The 18,746-nt window shown below is 48.5% G+C and overlaps 1 protein-coding gene across 7 annotated transcripts; it reads right to left on the minus strand.

The window, feature by feature from the left end:
- Positions 1 to 501: 501 nt before the first annotated feature.
- Positions 502 to 17,679, minus strand: LOC144934850 (uncharacterized). 7 transcript variants are annotated; one of them, XM_078861064.1, is made up of 9 exons: positions 17,510 to 17,679; positions 11,227 to 11,254; positions 10,254 to 10,271; positions 9,149 to 9,184; positions 8,876 to 8,941; positions 6,563 to 8,196; positions 2,538 to 2,577; positions 961 to 1,121; positions 502 to 773 (listed from the first exon to the last, which is right to left on the minus strand). In XM_078861064.1, the coding sequence occupies exons 1-6, from the start codon at positions 17,556 to 17,558 to the stop codon at positions 8,031 to 8,033; spliced, it is 363 nt and encodes a 120-aa protein (XP_078717190.1). In that variant the 5' UTR covers positions 17,559 to 17,679; the 3' UTR covers positions 502 to 773; positions 961 to 1,121; positions 2,538 to 2,577; positions 6,563 to 8,030. The 7 variants fall into 7 exon arrangements, 4 of the variants coding, with proteins under 4 accessions (XP_078717190.1, XP_078717192.1, XP_078717191.1 ...); XM_078861066.1 differs by lacking the exon at positions 9,149 to 9,184; XM_078861065.1 differs by lacking the exon at positions 9,149 to 9,184 and having other exon boundaries at positions 8,106 to 8,196; positions 10,234 to 10,271; positions 11,227 to 11,300.
- Positions 17,680 to 18,746: the final 1,067 nt, after the last annotated feature.

The following is an 18,746-nucleotide window of genomic DNA, read 5'->3' on the forward strand; positions in this document are numbered from 1 at the left end:
GTCAAGCCGAGCGGTGGAATTTCTCTCAATCCGATGGGCGGACGCGACTTACGCTCGCAATTGAATCAATAATCGATACAAGTTTTTTTTTCGGTTTTCATTGTGGTGAATACAACGGCCTCGAGTGGCTGTAGGAATCACACGAACCAATCAACACACTAATAATCAAAAAGCGACGATTCTTAACGCGGGCGATTTGACCTTTCGCGATAGATGCTCGTCGGACGCTCGTTTGATCGCTACGCGCCGAGTGGAAGAGTGAGAGAAGTCGAGGCGATAACACAGACACATTGAGTTTGTTTCTGGTGTCGGCCGATCAGTTTCAAAGACAATACATATATCACCGGAACATGTTTTTGTTTGCATGTTCACCACAACAAGTACTCATACTCTTGGTTTTTTCGGTAATGTCACGTAGGTAAAAAATGAAATTAAAATACATTTTAATTAAGCTTCAAATCTAGAAACATCAAGCACTGTGTCTGGTTAATGCAGACATCATTCTTTTTGGTGGTTGAACATTTTAACACTTCCTGTTTTATTGCCAGAGAGGGTAAAACCTATTCTTACACATTTAGTTTGTTTGTTTGCACAATATCAGGCTTGACAGAATGAAGCCAGGGCCCTCGCGCCCTCTGCGCAAGCGCTTGATTTGTGGCTGTCCAGAGTTCCCGAGTGACCTTGACAGCACAAACCACTCTCGCTTGTCAATCACCGTCGTCACCGCCATCATCATCGCAAAGCCTCTCCCCGTCCACGCTGACAACGCTGACCTGTGAGGCAGAGATTACCGCCGCTCGCATTAAAATCTTCCCTCGTCGCCAATGAGTGACGATCCCCTTTGATGACGCTCGGCGATTCCCCCTTTGTTCCCGGTTCCTATTAAAATTTCGGCTTCAGGGGAGATGTGCCGTCCCCCCCCCCCCCCCGCCACCTTGAGCAGGCTTAGAGGTGGCTTACGGAGCTGAGACGAAGGCCGCCTTGGCAGAGCCGCGCGTCCCCCCCGCCCCCCGCTTGCTGCTCGCCGAATCGGAGGACGAAAATCCACGATGGGGCAGCAGCGATGCCACCGCGTGGCGAGACGGGGGCCTCGCACGGGGCGACCGCCTCTCTCACTCCGGCTGGGAGGGACCCCACAGGGAATGGGATGGCGAGAGACAGAGAGACGCGGCTTTTAGGAATAAGGAAGGGTCAGACGGACGAATTGGCCACGTGTGTGCGTGTGCTGGAGAGGTGGATTGGGTGCGATGTGGGAGCGGCAATGTCGCGATCAGCGCGCTGTGCTACGAAACCCGATTCCCGCTCACGGCCAACACCGGTGACGATTATCTGAACCGGTGCTGGGCCTCACCTAGGTCGACTCAGCCTCAAATGAGTACCTGGCGCGGTGTGCAAACATCGCCATAGAGGAGACAAAGGCGGCCGGGCGTGGAGCTGGCTACCCACCCCCTCGTGTGCCGCGCCGGCCTTTATAGGTGCTCGTTAACAGCACTTGCCCCCAAAGTCTGTTAAGGCTTCACGGGGGATCTTTGCCTTGTAACCAATACAAGGCTGTCGAACTGATGAGAATGAATTCTTGAAAACAAACCTTCCAGTCACCACCAGCACGCAAGGTGGATTCTCACTCTCTGAGCTAACGGCCGTTTTACGAGTGGAGCAGATCAAACATTTACCGGGCCCTCGTTGGGGCGAGGTGGTCATCGATTTACGCTTTGAAGTCGCACCAGCAAATCGAGGCCGAGTGTCGGGAGCTCATTCCGCGTCTACGACCTTCGCGGGCGATGAGCGAATGCCCCCCACCCACCTCCCCGCGCGGGGGAATTGGAAAGGGGATTGAGATCTCTGCCATCTCCCCCCATCACCACCACCACCCCCTTGTGGCCTTTGCCGTCGCTTGTTCTTTCACCGCTGATCCGCACCCTGAACACAATCCCTCTAAGCCCCCCCCCCCTCCTGTGCTACTGCTGTGTCGGCGAAATGACTTGTGATGTAGTGGTAACAGAAAGCACATTCTGGGCGCGGGGAGGGTTTCGTGGATATATTAATGCAGTGAAGTCATTTATTTATCCAGAACAAGAAAAAAAAACCTCACTGCGTCTCTCGGCTCCTTTCTTTCGAGAGAGTCCTGAATATAACTAAATCTGGGAAAAAGCAAAGCTAAAGGCTGAGTGACCCTAGCAGTTCAAGGGGCAACACGGATTATTGCAAAAAAATATGGGTGCATAAAAAAACCAGCTCGAGTAAAAACTCTCCCAACATCACGAGGCGGTTGACTAAACATCCAATAAATCTCTCATCTCAACTTCGTCTGCATCGCACTTCCATCATCTCACTATATTCCTGCGTCTTTTGGCTCCGTCTCTCTCGCCTCGCTGCATCTCGCTCGTCTACATCTCTCTCTCTCTCCTCACCACATCCCTCTCTCTCTCTCACTGTGCCTACGTCTCTTCTAGGATTTTATGAACTGAAAAAGAAGGGGGCCATGAATCGTTTCTGCCTCGGGCCTCCGAGAGGGCAGCACCGGCAGGGTTGCTCACCTTGACTGCGCAGTCCTCGTCACCATCACCGGCCATTGCGCTGGCGAAACGAAGCAACAGTTCAAAGGTCACCCTGGGGTCAATCGCTCGGCCCGGCAATCATAGCTAAAGTGTCACGCCGTCAAATCACGCTCAAGTTTCACAATCACACTAAAGTGTCACACAGCCACAATCACGCCAAAGTGTCACAATCACGCGCGTGTTTCCCGCACATCAAGACGACAAAGCCATGAACCATGGCGGTGCAGGTCACCTTGCAAGCCGGCATGTGGCATCGCAACACGCGCGTGCGTATGTAAATATATATACATACGTACATACTAATATGTTGAACTTCTTTCGCACCGTACGTAGCCAACTGCGCTAATCGTATGTGCGGGGGGAAGGACAATAAGCTAAACACAAAAAATCTTTTCTAAAGAAATTCACTTTCAATTACAGATTTAAAAGTGCATAACTCCAGTGGCTTCTGATACCGTACACACACGCTGGAGCTGCACCTAAAGTCTCTATTTGTTCAAAGTAAATTTTAAGTGCAGATGCTTATTATAAGCGAGTCGATTGGGCACTGCACATGTGTATTTACCGTACTAATCCGCATCTAATCTAATTTATATTTACATAGAAGAGCACCTTCACTCAAGGCGCTTGGCACAGCTCACACAACGACGCCAGAATGTCGTGATGGAGTTGGCAGGGACAGCGCGACAAGGGTTGAGGAATGAGTGATAGCAGCGATAAAGGGGTACTTGGGGATCACGAAAGGGCTACAGGGGAGGGACGGGAATGAGTGGAGGGGCGAGGGGAGGGAAGAGAATGGGCAATGGAGAAGAGGCGATGCTTTAAGAGAGGAACGGAAGGAGGTTACAGAGCGGAACTGCTTAATGTACAGGGGTAGTGTTGGGTCTATTGACAGGACTCTTTGGTTTTTTCGGTAAAGTCACATAAAATAAATGTGAAAAACAACTAAATTAAATCAAAATGATTTTGGCTGTAACGGTTCCACCTGAAGACGGAAGCTTGTGTTGCCTCCGAAAAGTCGTGATTTAATTTAGTTTTTTTTTACCTACGTGACTTTACCGAAAAAAACAGTATGAATCCTTGCAGTCACGAAAACTTCAAATCTCGAATCTATTAACAGTGTTTAGTAATGGGTAGTGTTTAGTCTATGGGTAGTGTTTAGTCTATGGGCAGTGTTTCATCTGTGGGCAGTGGTTAGTCTATGGGCAGTGTTTCGTCTATGGGCAGTGTTTGGTCTATGGGCAGTGTTTAGTCTATGGGCAGTGTTTTGTCTGTGGGAAGTGTTGAGTCTATGGGCAGTGTTTAGTATCTGGGCAGTGTTAGTCTATGGACAGTGTTTAGTCTATAGGCAGTGTTTAGTCTATGGGCAGTGTTTAGTCTGTGGGCAGTGTTGAGTCTATGGGCAATGTTGAGTCTATGGGCAGTGTTGAGTCTATGGGCAGAGTTGAGTCTATGGGCAGTGTTGAGTCTATGGGCAGTGTTAGTCTATAGACAGTGTTTAGTCTGTGGGCAGTGTTGAGTCTATGGGCAGTGTTGAGTCTATGGGCAGTGTTGAGTCTATGGGCAGTGTTAGTCTATAGACAGTGTTGAGTCTATGGGCAGAGTTGAGTCTATGGGCAGTGTTGAGTCTATGGGCAGTGTTGAGTCTATGGGCAGTGTTAGTCTATGGACAGTGTTTAGTCTATAGGCAGTGTTTAGTCTATGGGCAGTGTTTAGTCTATGGGCAGTTTTGAGTCTGTGGGCAGTGTTGAGTCTATAGGCAGTGTTGAGTCTATGGGCAGTGTTTAGTCTATGGGCAGTGTTGAGTCTATGGGCAGTGCTGCGTAATGTACAGAGGCAGTTTATAGCAGCGGAGAGGTGCAAGTAGGGAGAAGGACAAAACACGAGATTGGGCACGGGGAGAAGGAGGGACACAGAGAGAGAGAGAGAAGATTGGTGAAGGAATGGGACGAGAGGAGGGGACGTGGATGGAGATGAGAGAGACGAAATAGGGTGGGGGCATGGCCATCGATGTTGACGTTTGTTTGTTGGGCTCTCGATGCACGCGTAGATTTGCACATCACAATCTTTCTCAGATGTGTATGATTTAATGTTGATACGATTCTTAGAGTTGCATGACTTTCTATTAGTAGTGTTTTAGATGTCCGTATCAAACAAACGATGAGTGTCAGAGCCTTCCCATGATGTGCGGGTCATGGGGGTTGAGGTTGGTGAAGCTGACGAGCGTAGACGTTGGAGCATGGTACAGACCAAAAGTGCATTTTGCTGCACTGCCCTCTGTTGGCAACGTAGCAGCAGCAGCAATAGCACCTGCTTCATGCAGTGCAGGTGAGTAAGTGGGTGAGTGAATGAATGAGTTAATGATTGACCGAGTTGCTGAATGAATGAGTGTGACTTGAGGAAATGAGTGCAAAATTAGTGAGTGGGTGAGTGAGTTTGTGAGATTTTGTGTGAGTGAGTGAGTGACTGACTGAAGGAGTGATTGGGATAATGAGTGAGTGAGAGTCTGAGTTCGTGGGTGAGTGAGTGGGTACGTGAGTGAGTGGTTGAGCAAGTGGATGGCATAGCCCAAGCAGCAGCAGCAGCAGCCTATAGCACCTTGCTTTGTACACTCGGTGCTCGTCCATACAAGCGCTGTCCAGGCTCAACGCTGCTTAGCTTTCGAGATCTGACGAAATCGTAATGCATTGAAGGTGATTTGGTAAGAGGCACTGCTGTAATATACATGCCATGTTGTACGTGTTTCTGTTATAAGGCAGTGCACATGATGAGGCTGTATATGCGACACTTCATGTTCGAAGGTAGTGTTCATCATGGTCAGATTCGCCAAGTTTTGTTGATTTGTGTCATCTAAACGGTAAATATTTTTCCCGGACAGAGAGATCCGGCTCAACTCACGCTTCTTCGCATCGACATCACCCAGTGACTCTTGGCCAACTCTCTACAGCCCTCGTGCATTAACATATTAATATATACACAGAACATCTTACGTACAACGTATGGAGGGGGGGGGGGGTGCGCTTGTGCGTGGCTGTGAACAGAGATCAACAGAGCCATGGGGACTCGCTGCAGCTCGTAAGCCGGGGGGGTTTGTAGCCGGAGTGCTCGACGCGGCTCAGCGCGCCTCCACCACAGTGCAGGCGTTGATCTCCGATAGCGATGAATGCATTGGGGAACGCGTTTTTTTTTGATGACGCGGATGCGATTGGGATGCAACGCGATCGAGCGAAACGGAACTACGTCACAGCGCGAGTAGGAATAAGCGGTTGTACGGCTGCCTCGGCGGAGCGTCATCGCACGAGGCATTGGGATGCTGCTGGATGCTTCTAGATGCTACCCCACGCGCCTCGGTTTTTGTGCGGCCTGCGTACGCATCTCGCATTGTTATCGCCGACTGTGCTTTACCCTACATTATATAATATGTATGATAACGCGGTTGTTCTTCAGGAACGCAACTACTTCAGCGTGATAAGAGAACAGACTGTACCGACGTATATGTTGAACTTCTTTCGCACCGTACGTATCCAACCGCGCTAATCGGAGTTGCGCGGGGAGTGGGGGGGTCAACAAACGAGCACACGAAGAGCAGCGGACGCCCCCCTCGCTGAGCCCCGGGCCTGAGATCAACTTCGGTCTCGCGGGGTGGCCGGGTGGTGGCTTGTCCGTAGGGTTGATCGTGGCCTGGGGCCGACGAGGAATCAGCCACTTCGAAACCGATTTACCGGCTGGCGTTATTCAAACACAGCATGTACGGCACAAGCTCACGAAGCCGGACTCACGGAGAGCGAGCGAGCGAGAGAGAGAGATCACAAAGTGAGCGATAGCAAAGCACGTGGCAGACTGGTGCCACTATTGAACCGGTGATTTTGAGAATGTCCGCCCACGATGGTGGTGGCGGCAAGATTATTTTAGTAACAAAAATAATGAAAACACGTATTTAATCGACTAAAAATGCATTTCAGCCGACCACAAATCACATTTTCGCCAGCCATCTGTGTTCTTACCGGTTTAGTTCGAGGGTGGTTGTTGATCGGCACTTTGGCTGGAGCTACAGAGGTCACCTCAGGTCGCGTTGGACCAGAGTTGCAAGGCCAGGGGTTCTCAAACTCCATTCCTTTTACACTGTCCTCAATGTCCACTGCTTTATGTCCACCAATAATTCAGAAGTTTGTGTGGTGGCACATGCTCGCGATCCAGCACTTCGGAGGCAAGGATGGTGGATCGTGGAGAGATTTGTGAGCTTCCAAAACTTGTGGACTTTGAAGTTGCTAAGAGCTGGCTAGGAGGTGGGAATTCAGCAAGTGGGTTAGCGGACCTGTATGTGTGGGCATTTGAGTGTTATCCCCTCCTGTGTGTGGTGGGGTTTCTCCAGGCACATCAGTAATCTCTCACATGTGAACCACTCATTCATATGAATGCCCAAACATCCCAATGTGGAAGGACTCTCATGCAAGAGTCTTGAGAGTCCATGCGGATGTCTTGACCAATTCCTTCATAAAATAGTTTCACACGTGGGAGTAATTTGGTAGTATTCTGAGAAAAGTCACACTATGAGAGGTTGACAGAAGACAGTCTGTCGCACAGACGGGTTCTCGATCCCGCTTGCTGCACTGCCACCTCCAATCCACCTCTCAAACCCAGTGGGTTTCGGGGCGTTTGACATATCAACGTGAACCACCAACCCTCGCCTCAAAAGCGCCGGTATGCAGGAGCGTACCGTACACCCACCGCTCATGAGTTTGAGAAGCCATGGCAAGACACACGAACGCGCCGTGACATCACGGACATGGCAATGAGGAGTGGCACTGCTGATGGGGTAGAGGAGCGAGCGGGTAGTGGGGGGAGTGGGGTGGGGGCGAGGGAAGGGGGTCGATGGCCTCGATGAGTTCATCAGAAGCGCATCCAGGTAGGTGGAGGAGGTGTGTGGGGGGATCAAGGTTATTCGATTGCCCTTATATGTCGTCGATAATTTCTGTTTGATTTTTTTCACGAATGTGGAACTGATTGCCACGTCGGACGCAGCGCGTGTGCGATTCAGTCGGGGTGCTTCGTATGAAGTCTGTTGTCCGTCCTCAGCACCTCCGATTAGCACGGTTGGCTCCGTACGGTGCGAAAGAAGTCAAACATACGTACATCCAAGACGGAAAGAAAACGAAATAATTTGGCAAACTTGTGTCATTACGACATTACCCTTGGTAGAGGAAGTAAAACTATAAACACATTTTTTTTATTTAACCAGGTAAGGCCCAGTGAGCTTTATTGCTTTTTGTTTTCCCAGAAGCGACCTGGCCACAAGTGACAGCTCAACGAAGTGGCTTCTCGTCTGGGCATTTATAGCAGACAGATCATCTAAACGCGTGACGTTGATTCTAAATGTGGAGAGAGACACGCAAACTCCACATATACAGCAGGCGTCAGGGTCGGGATCGAACCCAGTACCTCCTGTATATCAGGCGAGCGAGTTAACATCTCCTAGCCACCGTGGCGCCAAGCAATTTGCCCCTCTGGAGAGTTTCCCCGGGTGCGTAGTTGGCTCCGGGTACGCACCGCCTCGTTACTCCGCTCATCTCCGCCGCAGCCGGCATCCCGCGAGGAGGAGGAGGAGGCGGCGCCTCCCACGTAGACTCCGCCGTAGTTCCTTCGCGAGATAGATCAATAAATAGATAGAGAACCATCACGCCGCCGAGCGCTTCTCCAGGCCGAATCGTCGTGAAGGAATGAGGTCTCTTTCAACGTTGCGGTGTATTTTTGTTGTTGTTGTTGTCGCCAAAGCCATCGAAGATGCGCTGTGCCTCATGGCCCCCAATGGCAACTTTCACGAAACGGCCGAACCCATCACCTCGGCCGTTTAATCTGCGCCGTTGGTGGTGACAAAAAATCGGATGTCGAGAGACGCTGGCCAACACGGGTATCGGGCTGCCTCATTCCTTCTTTAGGTTTTCACCAGATAAATAGCAAAAGACATTCGCCATGTATCTACGTTTCCCCCCTTTCCATCTGTATGTGCATCTGTCTCTCTCTGCCTGTATCCATCTGTCTGTTCACAGGATCACCAAAAGGTGCTTGAAGGTCCAGGTGACGTTGCCAGCTGAGACCCCACTGCCCTTTCTGAGGCTTCCTCCGACCTGAGGCCTAGGACAAAGTTCCCTCCCCTGTGGCCCTGTCTATCCAAATCCCATCTGTCCATCCGTCAATCCACCTGCCTCTCCCTCTGTCTGCCTGCCTGACCGTCTGTCCGCCTCTTCTATCCATCCAGCAGATGAAGCCTATAGATGTGTCCGCCTGATTTTTGCGCGAAGAAACAATGTCTTCCCTACCTTCTCGTTTCCTCTCGCTGCTCCTCTGGTAGGGAGGTGCAGAGGTGGGATGACTGGGTGGGAGGTCTGGCGGAGGGTGTGTTGGGGTCAAGGGTTGACGGGTCACAGGGGTCACGGGGATTGCAAGGGACAAGAAGAAGTGGGCAGCTCAGAGGGGAGCAACTTCAGGGAAACTCACGTGGCTACGACTACTGGGACACGGTACCGGCAATTCTCGACCGTCAAAGGGGCAGCAGCAGAGGCTACGTTTGGAGGAAAGTGTGAACTCGTTACCTTCCTTTCTCCTCGTCACAGATGGTCACATCCGTTCTGGGAGGTCGTGGCGAATGGAAAGTACACAGTTAAAACGGGTAACAGTTCTCAGAATTGAATGTCTAGGAATGTTCGTATTTTAAAATCGAGATCAACGTAAATTCATATAATTCACATCGCCGAGCGGTTGAGTTGCCCCGAGTTTACACCATTGGAACCTCCTTTGCCAGTAGCAAAATATGATAAAAAAAAAATGTTTTACCGTTTTATCTGGCAACAAAACTGACACCCTTTTTTTTACAAGGAGCCATGTTTGCATTGACCACAATACCTGCGGTCGGAATGCAAACAAAAAACACAACTCTGATAATGTATGCACCTTCCTTCAAGGAAAAACACAACTCTGATAATGTATGCACCTTCCTTCAAGGAAAAACACAACTCTGATAATGTATGCACCTTCCTTCAAGGAAAAACACAACTCTGATAATGTATGCACCTTCCGGTGCTGTTAGATACACCTTCCTTCAAGGAAGGTGCATATATTCAAGGAAGGTGCATACATTATCAGAGTTGTGTTTTTTGTGTCGTCAATGCAAACATGGCTCCTTGTAAAAAAAAAGGGTGTCAGTTTTGTTGCCAGATAAAAGGGTAAAAACAAACTATTATTGCCCCGAATCTGTGGAATAATCTTGATTTGAATGTTTCGTGACTGCAGGAATCCATACTTTTTGGTTCTTTCGGTAAAGTCACGTAGGTAGAAAATATAAAAAAATATATATACAGTATATACTAAAAATAATAATACCGAAAGAACCAAAGAGTAATCTGTGGATTATTAATTTTGTTCGGGTGTAAATGTTAATGGACGTGTTATTTATGTCCAACTTTAACCCCGCCATGCATCGTGTCCACTGTAATGAACTGCCTTGATTTATATTTATGCTACGAAACAATATATACATTTAAAAAATGACAGTCTTAAATATTCAAGGGCACCAAACTGACGGGTAGAAATACAGTGGAAAGCTAAGCATTTTTTTCTCGCGATGATGTCGACTTCATCTCGGTGCTTTTATAAACACGGCCTGTGTTTGTGTTTTTACCTTCCTCGCACGGCACTTACTTGGCATCGCTGTCCCAGCTGTGCAGTCGGGAATAAAGACAGACGAGACGGTCATAGGTGCCTCGACATGAACGTTTTTCAACATAATCATCAATAAGCTCTCATCACTGCCAACATCAGCCTTGATCTACCCACTGCCAGATGACAGCCTCCCCATGCCATCGCCCTTCGTTGCGACCTGGTCTCATCGCTCTATCATTCTCTCGGGCGTCTTCACTCCTTTAGCTGTCACTCCATCTTTAGTCTTGACCACCGACCATCATCCCTTCTAGCAAAGATGTTCTGTTTAAACTTTTTATTTTTACCAAGATAAGGCCCACTGAGCTATATAGTTCAATCTTGATTTGAAGCTTTCGTGACTGCAGGAATCTAAATAGTTATTTTTCAGAAGCGCCCTGGCCACAAATGATAGCTCAACAAAGTGGCTTAACATTTGGAAATGTATAGCAGCCAAATACTCGAAACGCACGTTCATTCTAATTGTGGAGGGAGAAAAACGGAGGACCCAGAGAAACATCCACGCGACCACGGGGAGAGAGAGAGAGACACGGAAACTCCAAAAATACAGGCGTCAGGGTCGGGACCGAACCCACAACCTCCTGCATACCAGGCGAAGTAGTTAACATCTCGCCATCGTGACGTGCCCTTGTCCATCACATCGGCTATTGATTATAATCAAACCCCGTTTCGCCATTGACAGTTCCCCGAGGACGTTTTATTCCAAGTTGTTCTGAAAGAAAGCGGCATCATCATCTTCGTGAAAATCGAGCGCGGGTTTTAGTATTCGCCGACATGCACAATTTGTAATTCCAATTTCAATTTACGTCACGGCCGGATTAAGGAACCGAATCTAAAGGCCGAATTGCTCACAGAGACGGCGGGGTAAGAGTGCGTGCATTTATATGGCCTTTGAGCAGTGCGGAGCCCTCTGCAAAGTAAATGTATCATTTAGTCGTGCAAATCAGCTACTTACCCCTCTCTGGCAACTGCAATTGGTGCATCTGGAGAACAAAACAGAGCGGGAAGAGAGACACACGCAGAAGTCCCCTATAATAACACGCAATAATGGGGGGGGGGGGGGGGGTTCAAAGAGAGTGGGGGAGGAGTGGGGGAGGGGCACGTATTTCCAAACCCGACGAATAGTTCTCTCACGTGGAGTGGCATTCCACGAGCCCTCTTGACCCTGTCCACACGACACCTGGATGCATCCGACGGCTAATTGCGTTTTTTTCCCGTTGCGACAAACAAGGAAGACGAGACTCGGGCCGTGAGGCTTCAAGCCGCGAGCTTGGGGTGGGGGGGGGTCATGGGTCAGCTGCGATGGTCGGGAGTTGGAGCGTGCGGGGCCGCGGAGAGCCGAGAGGTGCCGCTGCGTGGCCACGTGTCCGATGAGCACGGTTGGCTGCGTACGGTGCAAAAGAAGTGAAACGTACGTGTGTCTGATAAACCCCAGCACTGGTAATAAAGTAAATGTATTTATTTTATTGTCACGTTGCAAATATGTCTCTCGATTGCAGGGTGTGCTGGAAGGGGCAGCCACGAGTGCGTGGATAAAAACAAGGTCACTTGAAGAGATCTCAGAAGGAGTTCTATGACAAACGTTTCCACGGCTTGTTCTCTCGAACACAGGCTGATGCACATAATTGCTTGACGCGACGTTGAAAGCACAATTAACATTCGAAAAACAGTAAAATCAAACGTTAAAACGACGGGGGTGGTGGGGCAGGGGGGCGCAGGGGGGGGGGGGGCAGGGCTGATATTGGCGAGCACCAAACTGCTTAGTGACAGCGACGCTCAGGAAAAGAAAAAAAAACACAATCCGACGGGATGGTAGCGTGCAATGTTATTACGTTGTCTATTTTGCAATGAGAAAATTTCAGGCAATTTCGACTTCCATTCATAGCAGTCACTCTCCCAATCAGAGAGGCGCAATGGCTCAAGCACGCGCCGACTCACTCACGTTCGCTCGCTCACTCGCTCGCTTCCTTCTCACTCCGTCCATCGTTCTCCACTCAGGGCTTTTAAAACAACCGCTGTGCTGCATGAGGCCCCAGCAGAGTCATTAAAGAAAGAAAATTCCCTGCCCAGGTGTGGCCTAAAGAGAGAGAATCGTAAGGAGGCCGCTGTACCCTGTTGCATTGACATTTACGCAATTTTGTCACACACTTGGCGCCGTAAAATATTAGAATTATTCGAGCGCCATGGAGAGGTTCTCGGTGTAGTTGCGGTGTGGGAAATAAGCCGGCGGTTCCCAACCTGTGGTCCGTGCACCACCGGTGCTACGCAAGGCCATGATGGGAAGTGGTTACCCAGCTTTAGCAGATAACCATGATTTCTATTGCGAGTCACCAAAATATCGTTTTTAGCCCATTTGCACGCGGCAATTTTAGATTCGTCAATAACAAAAACGAGTAAAATGTTTTCTGGAATTGTATCAAAAAATGTTCAGTGCTTGTAGAATCGTTTTAGTTTTCTTGGTAACACGATGGGTCTGCACATGTTTTGTTCAGGGTTTCCAGCGAGGTTGGAAACTCCTGGACCAGACGATGGTCGTCGTGTTTGGTGCCACAGTGGACACTGGTTCAACTTGCAGTGAGAAAACTTTAGGGGATTTTTTGTTTATGCAGCCAATAATAGCAAATAACGTGAAGACTTTTTTTGGTGGTTAAATCCGTGTGTGTAATTTACAGTTAATTTCCTTTTAGAAGACACACAACTCAGCGGTGGTCAGGCATGTCGGAGGATCGAGCGGTTAGCCTGGCTGGGATATTGGGGTCAGATCTGGGGTTCAGCCATCGGTGATTAAACTGGGATCTCAGGTAGAGTGAGTTCATTGTCTCAACCCAGACGGTTAGTGTACAAAAAAAAGATACCATGCCATTAAACATGATTCGGAGAAATTCCAACTCTTAAAATTTAAAATCATTGTTCAACAAACATTTCTCTGCAGCAGGGCACGCGTGAAAGCGCAGTGCCCACTAGGGATCTTGATCCCAAAGGAATCTCGGAAGGAGTTCTGCGATATCCACTTCCACAGGATGTTGTCTCATACACTTGGTGACGCGCTGCTCTGTAAGAGTTGTACATGGACAGTTTGACTCATGACACGATGGCGACATCACAATTGAAACAAAATTGGGAAGACCACAGACCACAAACGAAATGTAAAGAGAACCACAACCAAGGTTTTAAAAACTTTTTCAAAGAGAAGGGAAATAATAAAAATGAAACAATAAAATTCTCACGACGTTTCGATTGCAACACAAGCAATCATCATCTGGTGTGAAAACCACGGCAAGAAACCACAGCAAGAACATTTTCTTGCTGTGGTTTTCACACCTGATGATGATTGCTTGTGTTGCAATCGAAACGTCGTGAGAATTGTATTGTTTAATTTGTATTATTTTATTATTTCCCTTCTAGTGACGTTACCACAAGAAACAAGAATATGAATCCCTGCAGTCACGAAAGTTTTAAATGGAAAATTTTCAAAGCGCTTCAATTTTAAATGAAACCCCAGTCACAAGTGTCGATGTGGTCGCGAGAGCAACGCTGAGACACTTACCAACATCTCTAAATGACAGCTACGCCCATCTATTATCTCATTAAACAACACGACAAATCGGCTTGCTTTTGGAGGTAATTGGGCACAGAATATAACTGGGTCTTTCACTGCTTCAGAATTCAGCACGAAATTGCCTTCCTGATTGAAAAATAAAATTGGCCGAGGGCAGAGGGGATTAGTGGCGGAACTGAAACGGAGCCAATGGGAATCCGAAGATGTTTGATGGACGGAGGAAGCGGCGTAACATTTGACGAATAAGAAGAAGCTTTAATCAACGAACGCCTGAGTCTCAAGACTCTCCTTCAGGAGGTTCCTGCGACAACATTGGCATGTTTGGCCGAGCCGTTTTTTTAAAATGAACATTTCGCGCGCGGGTGAAAAGCGACAGTTTTCGAATAAAAATCAACGCATGTGCGAGTTTAACACTCAAAGGTCCACGCTATCATACAGACGGGTCTGGAACCCACTTGCTGTACTGACTCCATTAGCTGTGCTGTCATCTTTCTTCTCCTGCCCATACGGTTTGGAGACTTGGAGCAAAAGATGATCTCTGTGATCGGCCAATCTCACTGCCACACTGCTCTACCCTTAATCCATGTCCTCTCTCGGATTAAAGATTCGCCTTAAACGAAGACTAAATGTAGCTTTCTGTAATAAGCTTTACGGCAAAGCAGCATCAATAAAATGAATTAAACATCGATTTTTTTAAAAATAAAAAATAGATCGTTTTAACTTGACAACCGCTTCGCATTTTACCAATATAGTAGTTTGTATTTTGTTTATACAATGTGTAAGCAAACTGTTTTAAACATTGATAACTGTTAACTTACAACGCTTTCGCAGTTTCCAGAACCCTCAAGGAAGAATGTGGTCAAATATCCAAGCGTCTTAATGCACTAGGCCCGGTCTCGGCAACCAAACATTACAAGAAGAGGCATTTCTTTTCGAATTCGGTACAAAACTGCGACGTTTCAAGAGCCACAACACACGTGAATACGAGACGGTGTGGTCCGTAATAAAAAAAAATTATAGAAAGATATATCCAGAAACGTCACGTAGCAGCCCTCAAAGAGCCGCATTCGGCTCCGGAGCGACGGGTTGCCAACCATTTGCACGTCGGCCCCTTTTGAGTAAAGAGTCAACTGACGCTGTGAGTCTTTTCAAGATAAATAAAGCACTCACAGGAGCCTGGCAGTGACAGCATCGGTGGCCTCCCCAAACAAAACAACGAACACGCAACAACAACCGCCATTCGCCACTAAGTGGCGGTGACGTCCCCACGACGCTTGTGCCAGGCTATGTGCACCTTGAGGCCACGTCAAGTGTCGAACGCCCGCTGGCAGGAGGTCACGGGGCAGACCCAGATTCCACAGGTCGACTGACTGAGACGACTGGCTATTGCACCACCTGGGCCCCCTACTGTGCCAACTTGCTGTGCTTTAGCCACTCGGCGATCCGCTCGTTGTTGTCAGCGTCGCTCCTCCGCCCTCCATTCTTGTTGGAGGGCGACTGCCTCCAACTGCCCAGTCATCGGCAAGTCCACTCAGATCCACGTTCTCCTGTACCACATGACTCCATCTCTTCTCTAGCCCGTGCCGCGCCCGTTTAGCCCCCTAGATTCGGCCGAACAAAAGCTGATTAGTCATGCGGTGGTTGGGCATGCGGGCTACATGGCCCAGCCAACGTAGCCTTGTCTGCCGGAGGCGCTCACCGATGGGGCTTTGTCCAGATATTTCAAGGATTTGTGAGCTCGTCACACAATCCAGCCTGGTTAAACCCAGGATGGATCGTAGGCAGGCCAGCCTATATGTTTCTAACCGGTGAAGATGCTCCATTAGGGGGGTCCACGTTTCGCAAGCGTAGAGAAGGGAGGGAATGACTGTGGCCGAGAAGACTTGAAGCTTCGTGCGGAGCGACAGACCAGGTAGCTTCCACACAGCGTTACGCAACCGATGAAAAGATAATTCCGCTTGACTGATTCGGAGTGAGTCCTCTGTTGTTAAACCGGAGCCGGTCATGAGCACACTGCCCAGGTATGGAAAACTCTCCACTCTCTCCACAACTGCCCTATCACAAAACACCCAGGCAGGTGCTTCGTTTTGGTGGGGCTGATGATAAGGCCCCACCTCTTAGTGGCAACCTCCAGGTTCAGTAGCAGCGCCTCCAACTCCTCCTCTGAGTGAGCAGCAATTACCAGAACATCAGCATACATAACATGGTTGAGCAATAGGGAGCCATCCCTTGACCGCACCCGGGCATCGATCAGCCTCTCATTGTATTTGTACCAGATGGAAATTCCTCCGATACAGCTATTGAAGGCTTCACGAACTACGTGGTCGAAATATATGTTAAATAATGTGGGAGCCAGAGGAACATCCCTGTCGCACCCCAAGGTGTACAGGGAATGGCTCCGACTCCCGGCCACGTAGTTTTACCCGGGCCTGCTCACCATCATGAAGGTCCTTAATTATTGTGAGCAGATGGTCAGGGACTCCGAAAGCATGAAGAACAACCCATAGCCCAGGCCTACTGATGGTATCATAGGCCTTGACCAGGTCAATAAAGCAGAGATGTAGGTCTTGTTGGAATTCCCTACACCTCTGCTGTAGCAGATGGACAGAAAATATGGCATCTGTGCAGGACCGCCCTTTCCTGAAACCGAATACGCATACATACACACACACACACATTCGGGCAGAATGATATCACTCACCCAGATTAACTGTAGAATTACTGCTATAATGAGCCAAGAAGGTCTGTTTGTGTGTCCCGCACGTGACGTCACTCCACATACCACACCTCCCATCATTAATATTCATGAGTGGGTGGATTTTTACACTCAGGCAGAAGGTTGAGCGGAAATATTTTGTCCCGCAAATTCGCTTTAAGTTTGACGTTTCTTTATTGAAAGTGAATATAATCAATAATTCTACGCAGCAAATAAGTGGATTTGGTGTCTTTATTTATTTCTTCAGCACTTATTATTAGAAGTGTAACTAATGATTCGTTTATTACAAAAATAATCTAATTTCTCCTAAAAATGATACCAGCGCTGCTTTTGATGAAAGCGAAGTTGTCCCGCCCACTGGTTTAGTATTTATCTTTTTCGTTTTGCGTACCAGAACAGAATAAAAATGAATCATATATCCGTCAATTTACACCAAATGTGATATAGAGAAAAATGTTATATTACATAAATTCAATACAATCTTAACATTTTAGTATTTTTAATGACATTAATTTTTTTATGAACCCATCACATGACGGGCAGTTACGCTAGTTGAGAATAATAATAATAATGATGATACAGTTTAACACGTAGGCTTTCGCGACCAATATCATCCATAATATAGTTTTTTGGGGTTCGATCGTGTAAATATAAATGTGTCATCAGGCGATGAAGCTAGTTGTAATTACTAGCGAAACGTCGTACTCAGATTGTGAATGTTGTGGATTTGCTCCCCAACACACCGGTTGGTGTTGTACTAGCAACGAATTGGCACGTTGTGTTAACGTGACAACCTTTACTAATTGGCTGTGTCGTGTGGTGGCGGGTTTAACGACACATTTATAAATAATTACGCGATCTAACCCCCCCAAAAAACCTCTCTATTATGCAAAATAATAACAACAACGACAACAACAATAATGATGCAACAGCAGCAGCAGCAGCAACATCTGCGGTGCTCACCGGGCCCGCGCGCCGGGTTGACGGCCGCTGTGGATGTCCCGCACCCCATCGCGAGCGAGGAGCAGCAGGAGGAGGTGTCACGCGGCTCTCTCCGCGGATGATGGAGAGAGGCGCGAGGCGGAGTGCTGATCTTGCTCCCGAGTGCAGCGGCTCGCTCCGCAGGACGCGCGCCAGAGGGGGCCGGAGGGAGGGAGGGAGGGCGGGCAAGTCACGATGCCACCAAAAGACAACAACCACCACCACCACGGGCACCACCAACGGTGGTGGTTGGTGGTTGTATTTTGGTAGTGGTGATTGTGGTGGTGGCGGTGGTATTTGTAATTCGTTGGCATAGTACGGGACACAAGTGGTGCATCTGCCAGTTATCTCAGTCCGTTCAACACGGAGGATTTCGCGACCAATATCATCCATAATATAGATTTTTCTTTGGGTTAGATCGCGTAAATATAAATGTGTCGATAAATCCGCCACCAAATGACACAACCAATTAGTAAGGTTTGTCACGTAAACAGAACATGCCAATTCGTTACTCGTGTTTGGAGAGCAAATTCGCAATGTTTCCTTAAAGCTCTCCCTCTATTTAAGGAACGAAACAGGAGTATTTCTCCACCAATCTGGCTGTCGCCTGATGAAGCTGGTTGTAATTACTCGCGAAACGTCGTACTCAGACTGTAAATGTTGTGGATTTGCTCTCCAACACACCGGTGTGCTGTGCTCGTAACGAATTAGCACGTTCTGTTTACGTGGCAAACCTTACTAGTTGGCTGTATCGGGTGGTGGCGGGTTTAACGACACACTTATATTTACGCGATCTAACAAAAAAAACCTGTATTATGGCATTTCATTCAGTCAACCCATGGCACCTGCTGAGTCTGTCCGGTGACCTCCTGCCAGCAGCAAGCCTTCCGACACTTCACCTGGCCTTGAAGTGCACTTAGCCTGGCACAAGCGCCGTGGTGACGTCACCGCCACTTGGTGGCGAATGGCGACTTTTGTTTTGGTGGTGGTGGTAGTGGTGTTGATGGGAGCGATGTCAAAAACATTCTCACCTCGCATGTGGGGCATTGCCACGTGCCCAGGTAGGAACATGCGGCTATGCGGTCGGACGTGCGATACCATTGTGTATGCTGTGTGTGTACTGTGTTGTGTACTGTGTGTGTACGGTGTGTCCTGTATGTATGTACTGTGTGTGGGTAGTGTGTGCGTACTGTGTGCGCGCTCCTCAGCACGCAGATGT

The sequence above is a fragment of the Lampetra fluviatilis genome, chromosome 11 (genome assembly GCF_964198595.1).
Source record: "Lampetra fluviatilis chromosome 11, kcLamFluv1.1, whole genome shotgun sequence".
Classification (NCBI taxonomy): domain Eukaryota; kingdom Metazoa; phylum Chordata; class Hyperoartia; order Petromyzontiformes; family Petromyzontidae; genus Lampetra; species Lampetra fluviatilis.